The following is a 26031-nucleotide window of genomic DNA, read 5'->3' as shown; positions in this document are numbered from 1 at the left end:
GAACAGCGTTGAAGTATTCTCCGAAACACATGAGCTGTATGGAGCCATTTTGTGCCAAGTTTTATTACGTTTACAAATACTACGAAACTTCATCCATCCATCAGCACGTGGGGAGGAGATGATGACTGGATTTTCATCATTGATTGAACTTACCCTTAAACTACGGGCTCTACTTGACGTGACTTGACACAACCTGTGACTTGACTTGAGTGTCTTCGGACTTGCTTGAGACGAGGACAGTGAAGTCACTCGTCTGCTGGTCGCCCTCCCTCGCCCCGCTGCTCCGTGACTCACTGCAGTGACACACCTGGAGCCACAGGATCACAGATAGCTGAGCTGCGTACGATGAATACTGTAGAAGTATCCTGCTGCGTTAGTGCTCTCATCGCTGCTTAATCTCCTGCCCACAGGAGCCTTTTCACATTAACCTGGAGAATGTTTCAGCGTTTGTTTTCTGGCTTGTATTATTTGTGTCAGATTAGTTTCGTCAGCCGTCGTCTCTTCTGCTCCTGGATGTCTTTTCCTGCACTCCTAAAAGGGATGTGTCGTTTGTAACACTTCATTTACCAGATGACACAAATGTAGTAGAACGTTTGTGAACCTGAAAATACAGCTACTGTAGTAAATGTGGACAGAATAAACCTGTTTTTGTGATGGTTTATTCATTCAGAGGAGCACAGTAAACCACTTTCCATCGATAAGAAGTCAGGTAATACCCCTGGCTAAGCTCTATTTGAAGAAAACCAGTGTGATGGCTCAGAAGCCAACTGGTGACAGTCTGCTTCCTAATCCATATCATAAAAACATCCCAGGCCTGCATGCTGTCCAAGCAGAAAATCAGGGTGATGCGGTGTTGCCGTTTTTATCGTCTCCCTGTGCGTGGCTGTCAGAGCGCGCTGACTTGATGCGTGCAGTCGTGCCGTCACTGGATTGTCAAGAAAGATGAATTTCCTGCTCCTGAGGTGGATCCTGCGATAAGGTCAGCCAGGAGACGCTTCTGGGTTTAATGGCTGCTCTGTTCCTCCGAGAGGAAGGATAACACCAGACGAGCCGCAGTCTGTAGAACTGAACCTAAAAGCACAGCGGAGCTTTAAGGTCGAATGAAACTGACAGGCTGATGAATGGGTGCAGTTAGTTTGACGTGCATGGACGAGATGGACGGGTGGAGATTTGCATAAAGTGTGTTCTACGAGATAACGTGTTGTGTTGTTGGATGTTTTAATTAAGATATTTATAGAGTGACACCGAATATCAAAACAGGAATATTTCCCTGGATTATAGATAATCGAAACTCTCTGTTGACAAATTAACAAAGTGAAAGAAAAAAGTAATCGTGGCTGCTTCTGTTTGATTGGCCACCACAGCACCTTGCTGGATGATGTCAGTTTGAGTTTCGAACAGTCGAAGTGTTTCTGTCTTTTTCCTCTGATGACGTTTTCCTTTCGTTCTGAGGATGGAGGCCTGGTAGTCCTGTTTTCACGGCTTTGTTTGTTAGCTTAGTTTATGTAGTTGGTCTTAGTTTTGGGAGGGAAGCTCTGGGCCCTACTGCCCACTGCGAGGCTGGTCCAGACCTTCCCAGTCCATTTGTTCATTTCGGCCGGGTCTTAACAAAGGGAAGTTCAACCCACAGGATTTGCTGCAAACACTCTGAGGTCTTGTGTCCCTGTCTCGAAGGGTGATAGCTAGGTCGGCCCACACTGGGGCCTCCATGGATTGGACTTGTTCTGGGATGTCCCACTATTTCTTGATTGGTCTGGGATCTGGGGAGGTCAGGTAGATGCTTTGACCTCTTTGTTCTCAGGCTTTTCTCGAGCAGTTTCTGTGGGGCGCATTGTCCTGCTTGGGGGGTCACTGCCATCAGGGAGTGCTGTTGCCATGAAGGGCTGTACTTGGTCACTTGGTCTGCACCAGTAGACTCATAGAGCGTGTGCACTGGAGACTTCTGCTGACCGAGCCGGCTAACCTTCGGTTTAGCGCCAGGCTAACTTGAATGGGGGTTGTGACGCTGGCCACTATGAAAACTGGCTTCAAAGCCTGGCGCCCTTCCTGGGCTTGGTAGGGTCGTGGGGAGCTGGTGACGTATAAAGGAAACTCATGCTCATTTCCTTCATATGACTGAAGCAGAACATCTGCTAGAAATGAGATGATCAATGCTGTTCACTTCACCGGTCAGTGGTTTTAATGTTGTGGCTGATCGGTGTCTATCACCATAATACACCACCAGACTGAGACTTTTCAGAGGGTATAGTCTGTGACCTGAGCTGGTGGTTCAGTGATCGTGGTTCTGAGACTGGCTAACTGAAAGCTGTCGAAACACATCGTCCTCAGCTCTAGACTCCATAGAAACCAGAGGTGGAGCTGTCACCCCTGATGTCTCCATGACTCAGCAGTTTGATAGACGCCCTGTCACACCCCCTTTGAAAAAAAAGTTGCAGAAGAGGATTTTATAGCGCAGAGAGCCGCACTGTGACCTTGACGAGTCAACGGTATGGCTTAGGAGGGAGAGGAGGGCAGGGGAAACGCTGCTGTGTGAAGTGAGGCCGAGTGATGAAGATGCTCCTTCTGGTTTGATCTTTTCAAGTGGATACTTGCCCCCTGTCTCACCCCACAGACACACACACACACATACGCACACTACAGCACAAATTATCAGACGAATGGTTGTAATTTGATGGACACGTGGTGATCCTGCCTCCTCCTCTAACGTGGATGATCACAGTGGTAATCGAACCTTTAACCCAGCGAGTGTTAGTGCCTCGTCTAACGCCCATCTCTACCGCACCACTTACACTCATTAGAGGTCTCTCAGCAGCGCACCGCTCAAATAACAACATGAACGTAGCGTCCCTGAGTTCAGCAGATTGAAGGCTCTTCGAACACGCCGTCACAGCCCTCCTCTCTGCAGCCGGTGTGCGGCTGCAGAGGTCGTGATGGCCGACCCTCGGCAGAGCGCTGAACACTCACCAGCCTTGACTGCCGACTCATTCATCTGCCGCTCAGTGGGCTTAATAGATGGACGCATGTGAAGTGAGCGTTTCCCTGCCTGCGCTCTTGTCACAGCCGGCTTCGTGTGGCTCGCGGAGGGACTGCTTGTACAGCAGATGTTGATGAGAATACAGGAAATCATTTGTCTCAGAGGTGGTGGGAAAATACTCTGAGTGGCTTCAGTTAAAAATATTGAAGATCTAAGTCATGTCGTCCATCTAGAGGGGATTTATGAATATTTAACATGGAGATCCTTTTACTGCAACCAATCATTTATGAAAGGAAGAAGAAGAAGAAGAAAAAGAAGAAGAAGAAGAAGAACCTGTCAATGTCAGCAGCAGATGTTTGTGAACACACGGATTGTTTCAACTGATCGAACCATTGAACTAGTAACCAAAATATCTCCCTCAACAAATCGCTCAATTTTGAGAGTTGTCACGTAGGTAGAAACATAATAAACCTTGTCAAACTGCTGTGACGGATTCTAAATACTGGCTTCTCGTCAATTCAGCATTAAATAAAGAAACATTAAGTCTGAAGTGCGTCTTACCTGCCAACATTTAGCAGCTGTTTGAACACTGGTTATGTTTTGGACACACGGGCATCGGTGGTGTAAGCCTCGAGAAATGAAAGGTTTGAGGGCACAGAGAGAGTGTGTGTGTGTGTGTGTGTGTGTGTGTGTGTGTGTGTGTGTGTGTGTGTGTGTGTGTGTGTGTGTGTGCGTGTCCTACAGTAAAACCCACTATTGCACATCATCTGTTCTATCTCCCTTTATTGACACCGCTGGAGGAGGGCTGGCTCTCTCCTTCACCCCGGAGACCTCATAACTCTCCTACTGTCGTCTGTCAGTCCACCTTTTACACACGCACACGCACGCACACACACACACACACACACACACACACACACACACACACACACACACACACACACACACACACACACTCATGTTTTGCTGTATTCTCTGCAGGGAGAAAGAGAAGAAGCCGAAGCCTCCGAGGACGCTGATCACTGCTGATGGACGAGTCATGAACGTCAACGAGCCAAAGTAACATTCACACACTCAACCTGTGAAATCTTTTTTTTTACTTTGGGTGGAGGATCTGATATTCAGCATTTTTCTGATTAACTAGTAACTAGTTACTGAAGTTATCAGATAAATGTAGTTGAGTAAAAAGTACAAGTACAAGCGTAGGGGTGTAAAAGTATGGTAGCAGACGATGGAGATACTCACGTTAAGTAGAAGTACCTCCACAGTACCACGATAGCAGCACTTAAGTAAATGTACTTAGTTGCATCTCCATTGAGTACTTTTACGTGTAACAGAGTATCTTTATAGTGTGTGAGGAGTATTTTTACTTGAGTAAAGTATCCGAATACTTCCTCCACCCCTGGCCGGACCTCATCTCAGCAGCTCATTGATCGAGCAGTGCTACAGTGTGACCAGCTGATGATTGACTGCGAGGGAAATCGACCGATCCACTCGGCTGCAGCAGCGAATGCAGCAGCAAGCAACATAATTGGTTTTGGTTCTAGTTCTGTATCAGCCAGAGCAACAAAACACATCCAATCAACTGCTTCAGTTTTGTTTCGGCCACAGCTCAACTCTCATACACTTCACACTTCTTCATACCTGCAGTGTTTTTTCTGTGAGACCCTCGATTACCTTGTCGCGGTCAAACGGCTCAGACAGCGAGGTGCGTAAAGAGCTACCAGGTGCTGTGTGATTGCTTTATTTGTGGCCTTCGGTTTCTGATCTCCGGTACTGGATTGGTTCACAGCAGTGAGCTGGGGGGCAACCTGATATCTGCGGGCCACCCCGGTCTCCCTCCATTAGCCAGAGGTTTATATCCAGAGCAAGGCCACAGGGGTCGAGGCCTCAAAAACACGGCTGATTTCATTTGTAATCTGAGCTGAGGACACACTGAGGTCAGGAATGTATCCTTTATATGATATATCACTTCACATCAGCAGGCAGACAGGACAGCACGGTGCAGCGCTGCCTGGGTGATAACAGTCAAAGCATCACGTCAGTCATGTTAACAGTTTTTATCGTCCGTTCATGGACGGCTTGTAAAGTCATACATTAGATTGACGCCACTCAAACACAATATTTCTCACGAGAAAAGGCTTTAATTGAATGAATTAGCTGACATGCAGTTTTTTTTAAATTAATGTGTTTTAAAAAATACCCCGATGGAAACATCAGATTCATTTCTCTGTAGAGTAAATTCAGTCATCATCAACATGCTGATGGAAAGTCAGGTGAAGTGTCGTGGTCCACAAAACATTTCTGGAGCTTCACGGCAAAACAGCGTTGCAGCGTTCTGCCAAACATCAGGTTTTTATGGTGCGTTCTTCTTCTTGTACATTTACAAGGTTGGATTTCTGTCTGACTGAAGATAAAGAAAACAACACGATCGTCTTGGACCTGGCAGTCTACAGGTAGGAACAGTGAGCTCGATCTCCAAACATATTCTGTTATAAGATAAAAAACTCACTCTCAGTGTCTGTGTTATACAAACTGACCTGGACCTCCATCTTCTCTCCCCTCGCAGACACATGGACACCTCCTTGATAGACGTGGATGTTCAGCCAACGTACGCCAGAGTCACCGTCAAAGGAAAGGTACGCTGTGGAGATTTGAATAGATTAGTTGATAGTCTTTAAGATGAGGAGACGCTTCATTTGAAGTCTGTCCTCGCACCGTTTGGGCTGAACACTCTGAGCTTTCTAGCAAATGCATAAATTCAGGAATTCAGGAAAGGGCAGCAGCCGAGAGGTCGACACGCTTCTTAAATCTCCTCTAACCTCTAGAGTTACAGGTCAGAACATTAGTCAGCAACATTTTCCATCATGGAGATATTCAGATTCGGTCTGTGTGGGTTGATTTTTGATGTAAGTCTGCACAGAACCTATGACGATAAATTAAAGATATAACGTGACAATTCTGCGTTAAATTGCCTAAAAAATGACCAGACCTTTGTTATATACTTTGTCTAGTTGTGTACTTATATCATCCCAAATGTTTCCAGCAATGCTCACACTGTGTTTTCGCACACTGCCTCCTAACATACATACTTGTCAAAGGTATGGAGTGAGTCATATGGTTACAGGCTGCAGTGAATTTCATGAAGATGATGCTCGTTGCTGCGTCGGGTGCAGAGAGGCGCGTGATGGATGAAGAGTCAGATTTAGAGCAAATAAAAGGCTGTCAGAAGCTGCTGCATCATCAGACCTGTTTCTGACTCGGACGTTCTGCTGATACGTTTATGGAGAGAGTTTATTACACATCCTGAGAACTTTTTTTTTTTCAAGATGGAATCCGTCCAGAGTGAGACTCTTTCTCTACTAAATCTAAAAATTGATCAGCCAAAGTGTGGATGTAAATAAAATATGACCTGTGATCACCTGAGCTCAAGTGGAAGATTCACTGTCAGCAGAAGTTGAGCAGTTTGTATTATCTTGCGTCAGGCGTTGGTTTGCCTCGCGGCGTGAGATCTGCACGAGTCTGACTGTGGTTTATTGTGAAGGGAGGCTCGGTTCTGCCTGTCATCGGACCCACAGAGTTTACCACCAAGGACCAGATGCAGTTAACTGTGTTGATTCACAACTAAAACTGTGTTTACACTCAGAGACAGAAGTATGCAGACATCTTTTCATCTCATTTCCACTCCCACTGCTCCCGGCAGAGAACCCAGAAACGCCCTTAAACATCCGTTTGCATGTTGACATGTCGGTGTACTGAGAGCTGCATCACTCTCTTGATCTGTCATGAGAAGAGCTGCCCTTACACAGAGCTAGGGCTATTTATAGCGCCTGTCCCGCTAATTCATCACACGTACCCCTGCAAACCATCAGTCATCATATTTATAGTGTTCATATTGAAGCCCCACGAAGCTCGACTCAAACAGAGGCTGAGTCCTCAGCTCGATGTGGCCCTTTGCTCCGTGTCTTTCCTTCACTCTGCCCCCGTTTCCTGAGCTGTCCTGTCCAAACGAAGGCTAAAAGCCCAAAAATATAAAAATCGCTGAGGCTCTGAGGGCCAAACTTAAAAAAATCATAACTTAATAAATATTTGGAGGATAGTTTTTATAAGACTTTTTATAAATCATTGACATGAACTGGGAAAAGTTTCTGGGTGAATTGGCGTAAAATGACCCAAAATGTTTATTTCACTTTTATTTTTGCCAACATTTTTTATTTATTTTTATTTATTTGTTTATTTGTAACGGGACTCTGCGTATTAATGAACATCTAAGATGTAAATACACCAGATTTAGCTCTAGGCTAATTTCCATAAAACCGCCAGCACACATAAATCAAATTCACCTCCCATTCACTTCCAATCTGTGCGCATGAAGGAGCAGAAAACATATTTGCATGTTGTGAAGGGAAGCAAATCTGCATCTCGGCTTTGCGAGTTGAGCTTTGGTGAACTCTGACCGGTGAAGTCACTCCCACAATCAAAAGAGCAAACGTGTGTTCGACCCCTCAAACGAACAACAGCTCAGCACATCGTGTTCGTCTGCCTCACGTCTGCATCGGCCACATTCAGCATCGGCAGGCGATTTTACATTCGCCTGCATTTGTGTTTGTGATTGCGACCTGATTCAATCACTTTTCTTTGTTTTTTTCTGCACAGATTTTGATTTGAACGCATGAAAAATGAGAGCAGAACCAAAAGTGTTGCATGTCTATTTTTGTTGCGTGTATATGCAGCTGTAATACCTCCTCCAGTGCGGCGTTGCATTCATTTTTCTCTGCCTCTTCAACAGTGACATTTTCAACTTTTTCTCAGACATTTTCTTGATGAGAAGCTTTATTAGCGAGAGCAAACACTGCTTTATCATTACAGTTTGAGTGTCTGCAGTGCTGAGTGTGGAGAGGTATTTCCTCTCAAGCAGGCACAAAATATCAAGCTCGTCTGCTATCAGCTGTAGTCTCTGTGGTGTGTTCGAGTGCAGCTTTTTAGACGAGAAACAGGCGACGTGAAGCGACACTAGTCAGCCTTCGTTGCTGCGAGTTCTTTGATTAGTTTGTCTTTATATATAATCTCATCCTCATCATCTCTGGAAAACTTCACTAGTCTGTGTGAGCTGCCACATCACCGCTCATTGTACTTTTATATATCCTAGGTTATGCGTGACAAATGGCGTTTGCGTGGTTAATGTGCGCACGCATCATTTCTACATCTGTTGTCCCTCAGCAGCACTGAGGAAATGTGTGGAGGATTTTAATCTCCCACGAACAGACCACAGCAGCCTTTAAGCCTGATTAAACAGCTGTTTGGCCGCACATAAATCCAAGAGGTGTCATTTCTTTTTGTTTCCAGCCTCCAGCAAACCAATTATAAACACAGAGCCCTGCAGGTTGGGAGTTCTTGAGCCCTCGCTGCCAGAGTCCTGAATGTCATGGCTCCGCTTCAGGCTGTTAGCGTATTTATGGATGGTTGTTTTATGCCAGGGGTCAGCCTGATTGGACAGGTGGTGTGATTTACTCAGCGATACATCAACTCAGGCCTTTAAAATTCATTCTAAATATGAACTCATTCGGAGGTGCACGGGGGATTGACTGCAGGAGTCATCGGTAGGTGTGTATATCACGTCACTATCATCTGACAGCTGCAGCGGAGTCAGAGGACGGTTTGAGTTTTCCTTCCTCTCCCTGCTGTTGGCATGGTTTCCCCTGAATCCCCCCTCAGAAGGAAACAAAAGTAAAAGGAAAAATGGAAAAATCTAAATTTATCCCTATTTTTCCTCCCACACGGATCGTTTAGGTTTTCATAGGATTTCGCTCCAGTGACTGATGGCCGCTGTTCTCAGCTGAAGCTATTCTGGTCACTCTCCTAAGTCTTTTCTGGAAAGTGTACCTATAAAAAGGTCCACTAATGATTAAAGTCATTTGACACACTGGGACAGCGGCGGTGCCAGATCAGCGCATTAATCTTCTTAATTAAAGTTATGAATAATTTAATCTGCAGATATTTCAGATGGTTCTGCCTGCTGAAGTGAAGCCCGACAGCTCGACGGCTCAGAGGTCCCAAACCACCGGACACCTGGTCCTCACCATGCCCAGGGTACGTACAGTGACACATCGGACTGGGACACATGTACACCTGAGCCGGGGACACGGGACTGCAGCAGAGAAAGTTACAAAAAGGCTGTTGGGCCGAGCGAGAGGACGGCACATGTCCAACTCTCAGGAGCCGAAGGAGTTTTTCTTTGTGGATTAGTTTTGACTCATAATGTGAATTTAAAGACGGTGATGTTAAGCTGCTGCTCCAACAATTTAGTTAAAAGTTAAACAGATTTTAGTTTTAGTGCCATGAAATGTGGTGCAGATGTTCACGTTCCACTGATATCGGTTCATTTCAGGATAACAAAGACCTCTGGTGAGTGCTGAGTTCAGTCAGAGGCTAAACTGAGCACAGACACAAACAACCTTGGTGTCGCTAGCTTACGGCTAATGCCAAGTAAAGTATTCTGTCTCTGTCTCATTAACTCTGAAATTACGACTTTACTGATGAACTTCATACTGTTGGCTGTTTTCTGTGATAGTTTTGCTCAGGCCAATGAGAATCAGGCATTTTGTAATAAAGGAGCTCTTTACAGTGTCTATAAAGAGAAGCAGGTGCTGACACTGCAGAATCAGAGCTGCCACTATCAATCCTCCATATGGCTCCTGATCCATCCTGCACCAGAGCGCCACTGAACAGTTCAGAAATAAAAGTGTGGAAGCTGTTCGCAGAGACTCTGAGTGAACATGCTCTTTCCTCTGATGTGTCGTTTTAGGCTGAAGGTGAAATCAAAGCGACAAAGACCGTCCCGCGTCCGCCCAGAGCGCGCCAAACCCGACGCAGCAGCTCGTCTGAGGACAATAAAAGGTAAAGATATTCTGTACAGTCACTGCAGCTGCTAACGTGATGACAGACGTCCCTATAATGTTTGACAGGAAGGAGCATGAACTGGGAGCTTCATAAACACTCATCCTCAGCTGCTGAAGCTCATCCAAACCTACAAACCAGTACTTTATATTCACCTCAGCATTTTACGGTCTTTTGTTTTCTTTCGTTCTTGATGTTACCGTCTTTATGATATTATAACACAATATTTGTGACAATATAAGCGAGCAAATCTAAAAAGGAAATGTACAACAATAAAAAAAAGACAAAATACAAAAGCACACGTAACAATGAACATAAAGACTTAAACCTACAAATAACGATGGGAAATGGAAACAGAAGAAAAACAACATGAGTTTGTACAAAGTACGATAATACAGATACACTGGGGTTTTACATTTCTTTTCATTTAAGTCATAAAGGTGAAAGGTGCCTGCAGCTCCTTGAAAAAGTTTTGTCTTCCTCTGTGTAGATGTCGGGCTGGTCAGGTTCAGGCCACCATCTCACTGCTGCCGCTTGTTGGGTGGTGTTGGTGTGTAAATCAGTTAAATGTGTTTGGGTGGTGGAAGATGGGACAGAGAGTTTCAGTCAGTGTGGGACGACTTTTGCATCCTGGGCTGGAAATTCATCATCTATCAGTGATTTTTAATTGACATCTGACATATAATGCAACACCATGTGGTCGGCTTTTGAGTTGCAATGAAATTTTGATTACCAACCAATAACTCTCCTCATGAATCATTTCTTTATGAGCTCTTTGTGACACCAGAGAAAATAAATAAATACATCAGGTTCATAATGTGCTGCCTGGCCTGCGGGGGGTCACCAGATTTCCATGATGTCCAAACTGTCAATGAAGGAGATTTATCACAGTCCACGTGACCTCATGTTTACTCGTCTTGGTTCTTTTTTAATGAGTCAGTTTGAACGCAAATTTGACCAGAAATAAAATGACAACACTCTTTTTTCCTTGATTTGGACCAACTGAACTAGACTATGGTTGTAAAAGAGTCCACAACACTCTCAGTAAATACTCTGAGGTGCTTAAATTTGCCAAGTAATAAATATACCATCATATTTATATGATACAATATAAGATAACATGATAAGAAATACCAAGTTTGTATTATAAATGAGACATAAAGAGTCTCCAGCAGCAGAGCTGTGGCCTGCAGCCGTGTGTGTGTATGAATTTATCAGAGTCAAGCGCTGGTCTCAGTTGGCCGTGGTGTTAGTCTTTGTTTGGCCTTGAGTTGAATACGCACATACTCAACTGCCTCCGGCTTATCAGGTCCCTGTTGTCCTAATTACAGATGCCTGTTGTATTTTAAACGCTCTGCATGATTCATGTTATCAGCCGTGTTGATAATAGCGTTCTCCCGGCTAATGACTGCGTACTGGCCACAGATAACCTTGACCGGAGCTTCAGCAGCAGCACACTGGGAGCAGGATGCTCACACATGCAGTAAAACACTTCTGCAGTGGGGTTTAGTCCCTGCTTCAGGCATCCAGGCTTGAGCAGCTGTTATTTGATTTGTTTATTCATTTTTTTAAGATGAGGATTTCAGTTTGAGTTGAATGTTTGAGAAATGTCCATTATGTCTCTGAAGAACAGAGCGGTGCTTCTCCTCGGTCAGGGTGGCGTCAGCTCTGTGCAGGAGTCTGAGTAGCCCAGAAACACAGCTGTGAGTCGAATGGGTCGATGTGTTTAAAGGGAAAAGTATGGCTGGTAAATCGCTCACCACCACCAGCGACGCAGACACACCAGCGCACCTGTATAAATCACTCAGTAAGGCGTCAGTACTTACAGGTGACGGCGTCAGCGCCACGCAGAGTGTACTTGTAACCATAAGTCCTCTCCTGAGAAGTGAGCAGTGGTTTAGAAGAGCGCTACGAGACAGCCGTCTTTTGTCTTGTGTTGTTTAATTAGTAAATTCTGTATCTGTGATGAAGCTGCTTTTCTGTCTCTCAGTGAACTAAGCTTGATGTATTGATTTTCCGGTGGTGTGCTCTCTGTGGCTCTGCCTGATCGTGCTTTGGATGCAACCAATCCAATTCCTGCTAATCCAGGTTTTAGTGTTTTGTGCACTGTCCCTTTAGAAACCGTTAGTCTAGCCATGACATGACGCTGAGAAAAACCCTCTTTGCTGAGAATAACAATCTGACTTTTCAGAATCAATATACTTAATATCCTGATGAGGTGACATTTGTTGGGGTCTGGATGTTTGGATGATGCACTCATGACATTGTCTTGTTTCTGACTCTGAAAAGACGTTCTCCTGTCTTCCAGGTAGTCGTTGGTTTCCATTACTGCCCATACAGAATACAGATCAATGCACAGAGGCCTGAAACTTGCTTATGTTACATTAGGCAGGAAAAACAGTGGAGACTTCTCAAATCAATCTGCACTTCCACCTGCATTATCACACAACTGTAATGTCACTTTGATAGAAATGAAAGCAGACATGATGTTCACTGTGATCGATCAGTTTTGAAGATGCTACAGCGTGTTTTGGAAAACGGTCAGCACATTTCTGAAGTATTCAGATGATGGCACAGTCTCACATGGTGAGTGTCTCTAACAAAGTCCCTAACAAACTTCACCGTAGTGTGTATTTCCCGGCCCACTCACCACTCCTCTGCTTTAACTATAACTGCTTTAACTGTCTCTTTTTAACAGACATACTTCTTGTGTTTGGTGTAAAGTTAATGTCCCTGAAACTCAACACTTCCTGCAAGAGTTTCACATTAAAACCCAACCAAAAAAGTTTTAGTTCGAGATATCTGCAGGAGATGATGAGTCAAAACGTCAAAACTAGAAGCAGCTGGAAGTGAATAAAAACAATGTTTCTGTCAAAGATAGAAAGCTGAATTGGAAAAATTAGAAACATTTGGGTCGTACTGTATTTTCACTCTGAGTAAGATGTTATGATTCAACACTAACATGAATTATTGACAGTGTCTCGTCCTCTGTGGAGGAGACTGAACCTCGTCCGGCTCAGTGAGGTTTAGTTTAGGTTCGCTCAGAGCTCGGCAGCTTCACCTCATGATCACCACATTAGTCGGCAGTGCTGTTTGACTGCGGTCTGTTCCCTTCCTTCCCTGGAGGTACGCTGGTCGCCGCACTAACGTCATTACCATTTTATGAGCAGGAGCCGCTTCTTGTCCTTCATCTGGCCCCATCAAACACAGTGACGAGCCCCGGTGCAATCCTGTATCCTCAAATTAAACATTCGATAAAAATGCTAAGCTGCTGCGGCACCACGGCAAGGTGACAGGTGAGCAGCACCGCCGGCTGCTGAGTTATTAGGTCATTTGGACATGATTAGAGGCGACCTTTGACCCCAGACTTACCCACAGATTCTCTATTCAGCCGCTGGCGTGGATGGAAATGGATCTGAAGGCCATGATTAGGTTTCAGATGGAGTCGCTTGATGACACAATGTGTGAATTGTATCATTGAGATGGCAAATCAAATATTATCTAAAACCCACAGCTGGTGACGGCTGGGATGATGTCCAAGGTGTGTTTGAAAGGTCAGAGGTCAGGGTCACCTACAAAGTTAAATCTGTGTTATTAGATTTAAGTCAGGGGGCTCACAGTTCCTGCAGCAGGGCTGCAACTAAAGACACATTTCATTATCAATTCATCAGATTTCTTTATGTTTTCACAAAATCAATTCACTAATGAATCATCAAGTCTATAAAATATATGAAATCATACAAAATATCCACAAGAATTCAAGGTGATGTCTTCAGATGTTCAAAGCTACAAAGAGATCTGAGAAAAAGTTCTGACATTTGAGAAGCTGGAACAAGACGATGTTTGATAGTTATTGTTGATCTATTTTTTTATTGATCAGTCAATCAATCAGCTGAGAATAATCTTTCAGGACTCTCCACAACTATCAGGTGAAAACACTTTAAGCTTACAGTTTGTTTTTATGTAGAAATGAACAAGAAAACTTAAACTCTGAGTTTTTTTCTGATCCTGTTTCCTCATCATGTCTTCAGAGAGACTTTTCTTTTGTTACATCAGCGACTCCACAAGCCAAAATGTCCTCCCAGCTCTCATGATAACATATCACACACTGCTGGTGATATCCAACAAAGCAGAGCTCTAACAATATGGTGGCATCAATCAGGGTGTCTGAAAGCTATGACAGCAGATATGTGTGTTTTTTGTTGCGCTTCAATCCGGCTCTTATTGTCGTTGTTCTGTTACGATGCTGGCGTCACTAAAATATGTCTGATGTGTCAAGAAGACGAACTGACGTAGTGGAAACAAACCAACAGTTCAACCAGATGATACAAACCTCTTCATTTTCATGTTGAAGTACTGCTAATAATTGGGGCTGCAAGAATCGGATACACCTTGTGATAGTTCTGCTCCTTGTATTAACAAACCCTTAGATCAGCGTTCATTTTGTAATATTAGACAGACGTCATGGAAAATGAGAGTCGTGCACGTTTTGCTTTTGCATCAAGCAGCACGAAAGCTGCAGCGTGACGTGTGAGTTGATTTGTCTTGCTTGACGTTGGACATCCCGCAATGTCGCTATTGCACACGTGCACATTGCAGTATCGATGCTGAAACAATGTGCAGCCCTGCTAATAATCACTGAAGAAAGAACTGTGAGCAGACGGCGACTGTAAGAACAGCCGGTCGAAGGTGAAGCAGCAAAGTGAATCTGAAGCTTCGATGAACAGTTCAGGTGATTATTTTACTGTTTTCTGTCCAAATATATTTGTTTAACTGCTTGTGTTTCTTGTCGTGTCAGACTTCTTTACGGCTGAAACTAATCTGATTATCGTCTTAGTTAAGCAGTAAGTCATTTACTCTATTACATGACAGAATATAATGCAAAATGACCATCACCATTCCCAAGGTGAATTTTTGCTCACATAAAACCTCAAAATTTCAGCTGATCAACTAAATGTTTAATGTCACTGTTGTCCCAGACTTCAGCTATTGACTCGATGAGCACATTGTAGTTTTAACCGACAGAAATGATAAGAATTGTTATTAGTTAGCTGCACAGTTTGCATATTTAAAGGTCTATCACGGCGCCTTCAGGGCAACCGAAAGGTCCTGCGACCTCTCATAGTAACGCATGAACATAATAAATTGACCCAGTGATGGTGTCCCTCAGGGCTGATTTGATTATCTTGGTTTACAAAAGAATAAGCAGCGTGTTCACCCCTGACCTCCCTCCCCTCCTCCTGACCCCTGCATCAGCCAGCCTGCAAACTTTACAACAAATGACTTTATCAATATTTCACCGCCCGGCTCTCTCATTATAACACGTTCCCCGTCTGATAGTACGCTGCGAGAGGCAGAGGCTTTGCTCCTCTGTTGACGCTCCACAGACCTCATTACCTGTGAGACATAATGACCAGCGGGCCTTTGCCTTGGGTGACCCATTACAGGGAGCCATTTTGGACTTCCTAACCATGGGAGGGCATTAGTAGAGTAGCCCTGGACTAATGACTCCATCCATCTCCCCTAGAGAAGTGCTGACGATTAGGTTTACCTGCCCGTTACCGAGATGAGCGTTGGAGCTAAACTTAGCCCGGCCTCCAACATGTCATAAATCTCTAACCCCTCCCCTCTGTTACACCTCCGCATTTGAATTAATGAATTCTGTGTTCATTCACTCCCTTTTTATAATTAAACTTTTATGAACAGAATATATTCAGAAAAGAGCTTCAATGTCCGAACTAAGGACGAAATAACCACGTTAACAAGAACAAAAAGACTGATTACGCCTAAAACAGGTGAATTTAAGATTCTTCAGTGTTTTTACTTGTACTGTACTGCATTTACTGTAACGCGTCACACTTGGGGAGTTATACGAATACGTAATAGAGGGGTGTAGTTTGTAGTCCTAAAACCTGGAAATCAGTTCGCATTTTAGCTCATCCTGCTCCCTCGTCTCAAAGTCTGTGAGTGAAATAACCACAGGCTGAACATATTTACACATTTTATCCTACCACATAAAATCATTAAATGTCCACAGTTTAATTATAAAGCTCGACGTTTAAGCCATGTGACCGTGATGTCGTCTGTTTGTAGCCTAACATTTTTTACTGCTACACATTTAATTTACGGTTCAAACATCACAAAGATGTAATTGGATTACTGATACATTGAGTATAAAAGAGGATTACTAACGATTAGGATACTATACTAGTCTGTACAAACTGAACACACAACATCACTCTGGTCTGAGTGAAACCAAATAACTCTATTGTCTTTATTTGCACGTTTGGTTATTGAGGTAATCCAAAAGCAACAGAAAGTAATCAAGTTGCATTACGTTAATATAACTGACTACAGTTATTAACAGGTAATAAGTAACTGCATCAGATTACATTTTAAAGCTGATAATAAGTCAGCCCACCTTGGAGTTAGACAGGCAGAGTAAACCCCGGTATCATCACACCACATCTCCAGCCGGCCATGCAGAACATGACATGGAGCTCCTCTGAGTCCATGAGACTTGTTTAGTCTGGTTCTTATCTAAATGTGGATCACATCCACTCCAAACCTAATCCTCTGTGGATCAGTGGCTGCAGACACTGAACAGAACCTGCTGATGTTGTTACTGCAGCCGATTACAACTCAATTACTGCAGGTCTCCATCACTGGGCCGAGAGCGAGAACCTTACTGGAGCTTAGTCCTGATAAAAGCTTGGTCACAGTTATCTTCCTGCAGGCGGTCATGAGACCTACTCTTACATTAGCATTGAGTTTACTCATGGACACATCAGCCTGTGAGGACGTATCAGCCTGTGAGGACGTATCAGCCTGTGAGGACGTATCAGCCTGTGAGGACACTCAGTTCATGTCCTCTGCTCTTTTTCTTACAAATCAGACAGCAGTTGGGCAGTTCCTTTCACAGCACAGTATACAATGTACAGTATATGTGTTATATCCCAACATCACACATCACAGTTTGCCTTTAGGGGCTTTGGGTCTGTACAGATGTGACACCCTCAGAGCCTCCGCTGGATAAAACACCTTTTTTACAGGAAAGAACTGGAAGAAATGAACCAAATAAAAAGATTGGAGACTTTCTTTTCACGTGTTTCAACTCAGGACTTCAGTTTTCTAAAATTCTGGCTGCTAAAGGGCAGTTTCACCTGCTTTTCTCTCTGCAGTAGCAGTTAAAACGCTGTTCGTGTCTGTCATACCAAACATATCCAATCTAAAAATAGACTCGCCTCTTTTTCTATCAGCAGGAAAGTGGTCTGAATTACTTTTCCATTTTCTCGAGCCGAGCTGGTAATTTTGCTGCTGCAGAGCGGCTTCGCGGCGCTGAATGAAGTGGGGACCTCCATATACAGTATACGTCCTCCGGCAGCTTTATTCCCCGCTCAATAAACAAGTGGCAGAATGCACAGAGTAATGAAGTGGCTCCTCCTCCTGCGTCCTGCTGCTGTTTATTGTCAGCTGCTGTGCAGGAGATTAAATTATAATTGCCACGCTCTTCCTGGAAAATCAGCACATTTATTAATATCATCTCGCCTTTGGTGCCCCGTGCGTGGACTGATACCTGACGCAAACAGCCTCTATGATCATTAAAGCTCGTTTAAATACCGGCCGCCTACGAAACCGACGACTCGACGAACTACACGATTTACAAACAGTGATTTTACATCAGAAATCAAACAGTGTCCACTTCATTTTGTTGCTGCAGCAGTTTTGAGTGCAGCCGTCCATCATGTACTCTCAATTGATAATGAGGAGGTTCTGTTAGATAAACCTGGAAGAGCATCGACATGTTCGTGTGTGTTTGCACATTCAGATTCATGATTTTTCCATTTCAGCGACGAAGCTTCGAGCCGCCTCGTGCTGCCGCTTCACGCTCTGTAATCACTCTGTTTGACTCATTTAATTAGAGCTCATTTTAAACTGTTATTCTCATCTCTTCGCCCTCTAATTCTTCATTATGTGTCATCATATATCATCTTAAATCAGTTTGTGTAACAAAGCCTTTGATACTAACTTGAACAGCGATATTCACCACTTTTCTTCTGGTCCACCACTTTGGCCCTGACTGAAATATCTTAATTCATCAAATAGATGTTCATGGTCCTCAGAGGATGAATCCTATCATACTAGGCCTTTTCTCTATGGTGGTGGTTTAGAAGTAAACTATTGATGGATCATCATTAAATGTGGTTCAGACGTTCATTGTTCCCTCAGCTTGAACTGTAATAACTTTACTGATCCTCTGACTTTTCTTTTGCCTCGTCTTTGTTTAATGACCACGACCTGTAGAAATAATGACATGTCCATCAGTCTAAGCTGTCAGCTGTAAGTCTCCCTTATTTTCAATCCTTTCTCTCGCTGTGCCCAACCCAACCCAACCCAACCCAGCCCAACCCAACCCAAAGGCAGAGGTGAGCGTGAACAAACAACCGTGCTTGACGTCCATCACTCGTCACTAAACTGGTCCCAAGAAGAAGAAATACTAAATAATTTTCCCCACTTGGTGCGAGACCGTCGTCTTGTGTGATGTGAGGACGTTTTTTAAACTTGTTTCACCGTGAGATACAAATTAAGGACCAAATAAAAGTCATTTTACCGTCACATCCTCATATTTATTCTATTAATCTGTGGTGGAGGGTTATATGGGGAGAGAAACTCTCCCTTTTTTTCCTCTTTTCACAGCCAGATATGAGCTGTACTTTGTGGCGCGCTAACTCACTAAATGAAAATGGACTCAAATGCAAGTGTCATACAAGACCACTGAATAAAAGTAAAATGTCAAAGTCTGCTCAGAAGCTTGAGGTAACAGACAAACTGGCAGTCAGCAGAGCAAACAAGTCAGGCGAGCTGCAGGCAAGAAAGGCAGGAGTCCAAAACACGACGCATCAAACCTCCAGTGGACCAGGACAGAACCAAAGTCCAATCAGAACAGGCTGATGATGCATGTTACCATCAATCCAAATCTTTACTTTCCTCTGCCATGTTTCAGGAGACACACGCTGTCAAACGTCTTACATGGCTGACATTATCTCTCACACACACACACACACACACACACACACACACACACACACACACACACACACACACACACACGCAGAGTAATCATAAGAATCCCCAGAGATGATTTTAAAATCATTGACCACTCACTGCTCAGCTGACTGTGTGTCTGTGGTTTAAACATTATGAATTGATTAATTGTGGGATGGAAGCGATGAGTCCAGAGGAGGAGAAGATCAATTTGGTTTTTAATGGTAACAGATTGTGTGGCAGGATGGACCATCGTCCCCGCGGAGATGATTTAATGGATGCTGTCGTGCTCATGAACTGAAGATGAATTAAAAAAAAATGTCGGCATGAAGAATTTAATTTTGTGTTATTGGTTTAATAAGTGACTGACTTAAAGACAGGTGAAGACAAAATAACTTGTTAAAGAGCATTGATGGACAGACGACACTGAGAATTACATAACGAGTCTCGGCAGGATTTAAACTCACAACATCTGATCCAGGTTACGTGTTTTAATCGTCTGAGCAGCAAAAGAAAAATGAAAGAAACCATTTGAACCCACTGGATTTTATCAAAACAACAACAAACAAACAGGTTTAAACAGGTTGAAGTAGAGTTCAGTATCATCTAACATATTTTTGATACCTTACTTGAAGAAATATAAACATGTTTATCTAAAAGAAAATGTTTTAAATCTTTATAATGTAACAAATGAAGATTGACCAGATGTTTGATGTTTGATGTTACGATCTGTGATTCTTTCAGTGGACACTACAAATGAATTTAATAAGTACATAAAATAAAATTAGTTCTGGAGACGTGTCTCTCTTTGCAGCGTGTTTTCATCACCAGCGTCGTCTGAAGGGAACACAAAGATAATTTACGTCCTGCTGAGATATTAAACACACATCTTGCATTTGACATCTTGTAATTTGTTATTTCACAGCTCTACAGGAGCCCAATTTAAATATGTGATGTAACACCTGAACTGGAATAAATGTATCATATTTATAGTCTGTGCCTTTCCACCATATATAATAAAAGTATATCAGGTCCCATATTGACTTCGTACGATCACAGTAAATCTTGAAACTTTGACGTCGCTCCACCAACGTTACCAAGACGAATGACAAGTGATTTATTTCAGCTCAACATTAAAGTAATTTGGTGTCCGCTAACCATTTTACACTGTGTCACTTCAATGACTATCAGGTGTTGATTCAATTAGAAATTAGGTAACTGTTTGCAGATTTAGTATCCCTGAGGGGAATTAAAGGGAACATGCAGGATGTTCCTGAGGTTTGCTGAGTCGTCTGTGTGCTGTGTTCAGCCAGGAGACGTAAAAGCAGCAGTTCACTACTTTATTCACTATTGTCGCTGTCTTCAAACTGACCTTCGTCGCTCTCAGAGGCTGTGTTCAGTCACAGTCTGCTGTCCAGTTGTGTTCACTGGAAGGCAACATCAGGAAACTGGTGAGGTTTGGGAAAATATCATGATTTGGGGTCCATTACGTTCATTAGTCATGTAAAAGTTCAGATAAAAATCATTCCACAACACCTCCTCCCTGCAGACTTTGTTTCCTTTATGTGACGTCACTTGACTTCCTCCTTTGCTGCCGTCATTATAACTAGGACCACTAGAGGTCGACACCTACAGCTAACATGAAGTTCATACGAAGCTGCTCGCACGACGGTCTAAAGTCTCCTGATATACACATATGGTCTCTTTTATTGTTTTCTTCTCGTCAGACATTTACAGAGTGAAGATAATGATGTTGCCTCTGACTTATTTCATTCTCTGACGTTTTAACTCCACAGAAAAACAAATATTCCCGAGAGGCTGGAAGTGGACCCCAGTAAACACGCAGCCATCGACCTCGCCAACATCGTACCACGCCAGAGCACCAAGGCAGGTCCGCTAGAAGCATCCAGGATGAATCCAGCTGCCACCAGCGGTCACACCAGCTCCTCTGAAGGGTTTGTGGACGACCCTGACATCCCACCACTGATATAAGAGTTTAAGAAGTAACCTGGACTCAACTGCTCTCTGAAAATTAATGGGACCATAAGAAAACTTGGCGTTTCCTGTCACAGCTCACTAAAACGAGTCAATAAACCTAAAAGTTCCCACCATGACAACCGTTAAGATGCAAAGTCTTTGTTAATATCAATATCAAATCCTGATGTGCATGTTCCTGCTCATGGTATGTGTTTGTAAACCTTTTTTGTTATTGCACATGTACTGGTTGTTGAAGGAAAAGTATCCTAAAGTCTTGATTTGCAGACAATAAAAATGTTTTTTTGATAAATTCAAAATGGAAAAAGGGGAGGATCTCGATCATCTTTGACTTGACAAACCTGGCATATCAAGTTCACATTACATGGAGCGGTTCTGGTGCTGTCCAACAGGAGGTGGAGGGGATGGTGGTGGCGTTATTACAAGCCAATGAGGACAACTGCAGTACGAGTTGACACGCTAGATATTTTTATTGACACCTGGAGACATTTCCAGCCATTTTAGTGGCGACAAAACCACCTTTTAAGTCGCACCATCTACGTCCGTGATTGTGGCGACATAAACAGGTTTTCCCAACCCTCACCAGGTGGTTTAAGTGCTTCAACCCAAGCACAGGGTGGTGACAAGAGAGAAATAGACAATTCAACCTAAACAAACAGAAACATACTTGTCTCGCTCATTGAAGCATGCTAGAGGTGGCGCCTCCAGAAACAATGAGGGGAACCTACAGTGGCAAACTTTGACCGAGCTGCAGTATTTACAGTGTTGGGAGTGAGAGCAGGCTGGATGTTCACGAGTCGTGAGGTGCAGGAAACAAAAACTGACGTTATTCTTATTGAACTGAGACGTTTCGGTGAGTTCATGACTCTTTGAACCCTGACGTTGGTCTTTAAGAATAGAAAATAGCTTCAGCAAGAGAATAAAAGTTATTTTTCTGTGCTACTCTTTGCAGATGTTTGGTTCGTGTCCTGTAAACTGCAGCTGGAAGGGCAACGCTGCAGAAAGCTGGAAAATCAATCAGCCTAGTTCGGTCTGCTTTGCCTGTGGCCCATTTGTGTGTTTTTGGAAGCCGTTGTACTTCTGCCCCGTTGTGTTTTCTGTTTTCTTGTGATGCTCCTCCCGAGCGCCCTCCTCAAAGCTCGGCAGCCGATTTTCTGCCAGACTTTGATCAGAGCGGCTCCTCTTTGTGCCCAGAGGACACAGGTCCAAACACATTCTCCAGCTTACTCATCTCTCCTTGAAAACTCGGCTGAAGTCTCCTCGCTCTTTACTTCCCTCCGAGTTGTCACCCGCAGAACTTGGAGGTCACGACTCCATCTTCTCCTCCCTCCTCGCTCAGCAGCTCCGAGTGCCGTCACAGCCGCAGCGCCTTGAGAGATCATTTTGGCTGTGGACCATTTTTCCTCCTGACAGCTACACTCGTCTCTTATCATCCCAGCGTTCTATATTTAAACTGCGTGGCTCGTATCATGCAGGAGATTTTGATGTTTGTGGTTGTTTGTTGCACGAAAAACCGCTCGTCCAGAAATAGCGTCTGTAATGTAATCCGTGTGCGGGTCCAGATCCAGATCCGATCGCTCTGTTGGGTTTGAATCTGAGCATGTATTGTTTTTCTAACATATTTTAAATATAGATTTTTTTAATGTAAAAAATTCAGTTATGGTGCTGCGCAAGATGTGGTTCTGTCTTCAGGAGAGCAGCGGATCAGCATGTTTTGTGTGTTAAGCTGTCAGAACATCACCAGCACATATCGAGTGTCATGCAGGAGTCACAGACAGCAGAACTCTTGCGGCCCAGATGTGGTCCACACTGGACACGTTCATCTGGCCAACCTACCGCGAGGAGTGATGAACAACAGCTTTGATTTTATCTTGTTGATGATGCAGTTTAAACTTTAACCTTTGGGTTTTAAAAGGTTACAAAAGCTCGACCCAAACGGACATCGCCTGTCTGTTAACACCTGCCCTCTGATCAAAGTCTTTGGCCTTTAAATACTGAAATATGACTTTTCCAGAGCGACCAGAGAACAATTATTCTCAAATATTACTCCGACCCAGATCTGAGCGCAGCCAGTTGGCAGCAGAAGCTGATCGGTGGTCTGTTGGCAGCACACGCACACTTCCGCTCTGCCTCATTAATTATTGAAAAATCATCTGGTCTGTCGTGTGCAGTGCAGATAACACATGTTGTGCTCGTGTACATTTAACTGAATCCCTTTCGCTTTAATGAAGACGGCCGAACGTCAACGCTGTTGTTTGAGAGGATGAGTCTGTTTCCAGAGGCGCCGGTGATCAGCGGGAAAAGCTTCATTACTGATATTTAACAATTCATTTATCACCTTTTTCTTATCACCCTGCGCCGTCATGTCAGTTACATCAGATCCACAATTTATTTTTCTAACTTTCTTTAATGTTGCAAGCTGGTATCTATGAGTGAGAGCTGGTGAGTTTAAAGGGATAGTTCAGGTCTTTTGATGCTGATAATGACTTTTAGAGGTCTTCAGTCACACAGTTCAGACTCAGACACCTTTTTTATCTGACTATTCAATCAGCTGCTCTGAGAAACCCAGATTGAACATATTGGGTTTGTTCAGCTTTTCTAGCCTGTTGCCGTCCTGCGGTCCGTCCTTCACACTGTCAGTCGTCCACTTCTGTCTCTGTAAACAGGGAAGACTCTCACTAAACAAGGACTAAACAAACTCCTCCCTGTTTAATCAGACTGAAGGAGATCGGACGCAGACCGCAGAGAATCCAGAAACACATTTTTGTTTTCTGTGTGATTAAATCCAGAGCCACAAAGAAAACCCTGAACCACCTGCCGCCTCTCCGCTCGGTTATCTGTTTCTTATCCGTCCGGGCTCCATCGCTGCCTCATTGATTTTTGTCTGTTGCCATGACAGCAGATGGTCCCACTAGTTTTGAATACGCAGCGCCGACTCGATGTGTCGACCCGGGTCAGACAGACCTGACTCGTAACTTTCCTGATCCTCTGTTACTTCATGTGCAGCTTTAGGTTTCTCGGGTTATTTTTGTCCATGCTTCCTACTCAAGAGACAAAAAGCTCAGAAAGCAGAGACGTACTCTGGTTTTCTGTCACATACTGCAAATCATCACGCTAACAGTAATGATATTAACACATTTAACAGGTGTACTTGTTACACTTGTCTGTTTGATCATCACTTTTTCCTCTTTAATATAAATCAAGCAGCCGAGGGATGAAACATGGTGTGAAGCAGCAGTGAGGCTCCGGCTCGTCACCTCTTCTGTCGTCTTGTTGGTTTGTTTTCAGTTTGAAGCTTCACGGAGCAGACGGGATGTTTACTGTCATCACTGTACAGGATTCCTGGGTTTTGAAGTTCTGTGTTTGTGATCTGTGAAGTCGCCCGGGTTGCTTACTGACGCTTTAGAGGAAAGAAAACTCCTTTCAGAAGCTGGGTGAACACTTCCGGCCAATCGAACCTGCCAGTGATGAAACACACTTCTCCTGAATGTGACCTCAGAAACGTAGTGTGGTTTCTGCAAAGTACAAGTGTGTTTCTTTAGGTTCAGGTTCAGTGTTCGTCGGGACGACTGCTGATGGTTATGTTTAGGCACAAAAACTAAAGGTGTCCCGATCACAAGGATGTTTCTTTGTCATCTATAGTTGTTAGAGGTGTGACGATACATCGATCCGGATCGATAAATCGATTCAACGATCCAAGAGCATCGATGCAAAGTGAAAACATCGATTCATATCACCACCATCGTTAAGGCACTCCTTTATTTTGAAATTCTGGAAACTGAACTTCTGATCTGTGTCACTGTTTCCTTTATAATCAGCGCTTTGTTTTTATTTAAAACAACAGATTGTTTTCCATCTAAATGTCTGGAACCACTGATGAAATCATGAAATCATATTTCCACTGAATAAAATTGTCAAATCGTATTTCGTTGCTCTTTGTGAGTTGATATAAATGTAACTTATTGTGTTAAATGGACGTATGATATCATCTCATATCGATCACAGATCCTGTATCAAATCAAATCGAATTGAATCGTATCGTGGCAGACTTTGTGGTATCGGCAAATATCATATCATCCAAAAAATTGATATAATATCGTATCATGATGAAACTTTAATAGTTGTCAGTTATTAGTGGTATAAAAAGTGAACCACAGAATCTTCTCAGTCTCAGTTGTTTAACTCTTTGTACTAATGTCACTACTCGGTTGTCGTCCACTGTTGACATGTACTTAACGTGTCTCATCATACACATGTAATGTACTTTATATGACACGTGTTGTAGAGATGTTGATTTGACACAAACATCTTATTCTGGCGACTGTTCTGGCTGTAAACATGCAGAAACCTTGAGTGATTTACTGCAGAAATCCTCCTGATGTTCTGCTCTTCAAACAAACATCACGAGGACTCGCTCAGGTCGTGTTTATCCGACCTCTGACCTCTGAAGCGTGCCCTCCACTGTGGCACCGTCAGGACCGTCTGTGTGATGAACAGGACGACAGCTCTGTGATTCCTGTGAGTGCGGCTCTGCTCCGGGGGGCTGATGGGAGGTTTCTGAGCCTCTGTGGCCTGGTATCAATGTCAGCATGTGTTGTGCTGTTCAGCCAAATGACGAACAGTAAAATAAAACTGTGAGTCCTGCCAGCTTTAAGTCTGCGGTAGCTGCGGCTCGGATTAATTAACGCCATGCCGCCGCTCTGCAGGGTTACGTCCTCCGAGGACGGCGAGCGGCTCCACGCAGAGCTCAGAAATTATGTTGAGAAGATTGGATCCTTGCTGGAGATGAAAATTCAGATTGAACGTTTGATTCTCGCTCTGAAGTATGAAACAGAATCAAAGGGAGACTTCAAGGATTCACGGGGAGGAAATCCAAAGACATTTTGTTTCCTGAGTGGTCTTTCCGTTTTCCCCTGGACTCTCCATCTCCCCCCTCTCCCTCCTTTCCTCTCTGGGATGAATTATTTAATCGTTCTCAGAGTAAACCCCCGCCACCTCCACCTCCACCACCACCACCACCACCACCCCTCCATCTCTCTCTGTATCTCTGCTGGGCAAGGCGTCCTGTGCTGCAGCCAAGGACAGATGCAGAGCTGTGATGGGAGGCTCGCACTGCAGCA

General features: G+C 43.8%; 1 protein-coding gene across 8 annotated transcripts in view; it reads left to right on the top strand.

The window, feature by feature from the left end:
• Nucleotides 1–21224, top strand: part of dnaaf11 (dynein axonemal assembly factor 11) — a 37555-nt gene extending 16331 nt beyond the window's left edge. For 5 of the 8 annotated variants that reach the window (XM_084369405.1, XM_084369404.1, XM_084369399.1 and 2 more), the window contains 6 exons: nucleotides 3956–4033; nucleotides 5365–5430; nucleotides 5544–5613; nucleotides 8969–9064; nucleotides 9780–9871; nucleotides 20713–21224. In XM_084369405.1, the coding sequence (XP_084225531.1) occupies nucleotides 3956–4033; nucleotides 5365–5430; nucleotides 5544–5613; nucleotides 8969–9064; nucleotides 9780–9871; nucleotides 20713–20908 (598 nt within the window). In that variant the 3' untranslated portion in view covers nucleotides 20909–21224. Of the gene's footprint in view, nucleotides 1–3955; nucleotides 4034–5364; nucleotides 5431–5543; nucleotides 5614–5739; nucleotides 5811–6075; nucleotides 6215–8968; nucleotides 9065–9779; nucleotides 9872–9939; nucleotides 10140–20712 lie in introns of those variants that run through there. The other 3 variants (XM_084369401.1, XM_084369402.1, XM_084369403.1) reach the window with 3 other exon arrangements.
• The last annotated feature ends 4807 nt before the right edge of the window (nucleotides 21225–26031 follow it).

This window comes from Pagrus pagrus, assembly GCF_965226575.1.
Source record: "Pagrus pagrus genome assembly, chromosome: 12".
In the NCBI taxonomy this organism is placed as follows: Eukaryota; Metazoa; Chordata; class Actinopteri; order Spariformes; family Sparidae; genus Pagrus; species Pagrus pagrus.
This window is presented reverse-complemented; position numbering and strand designations above follow the sequence as displayed.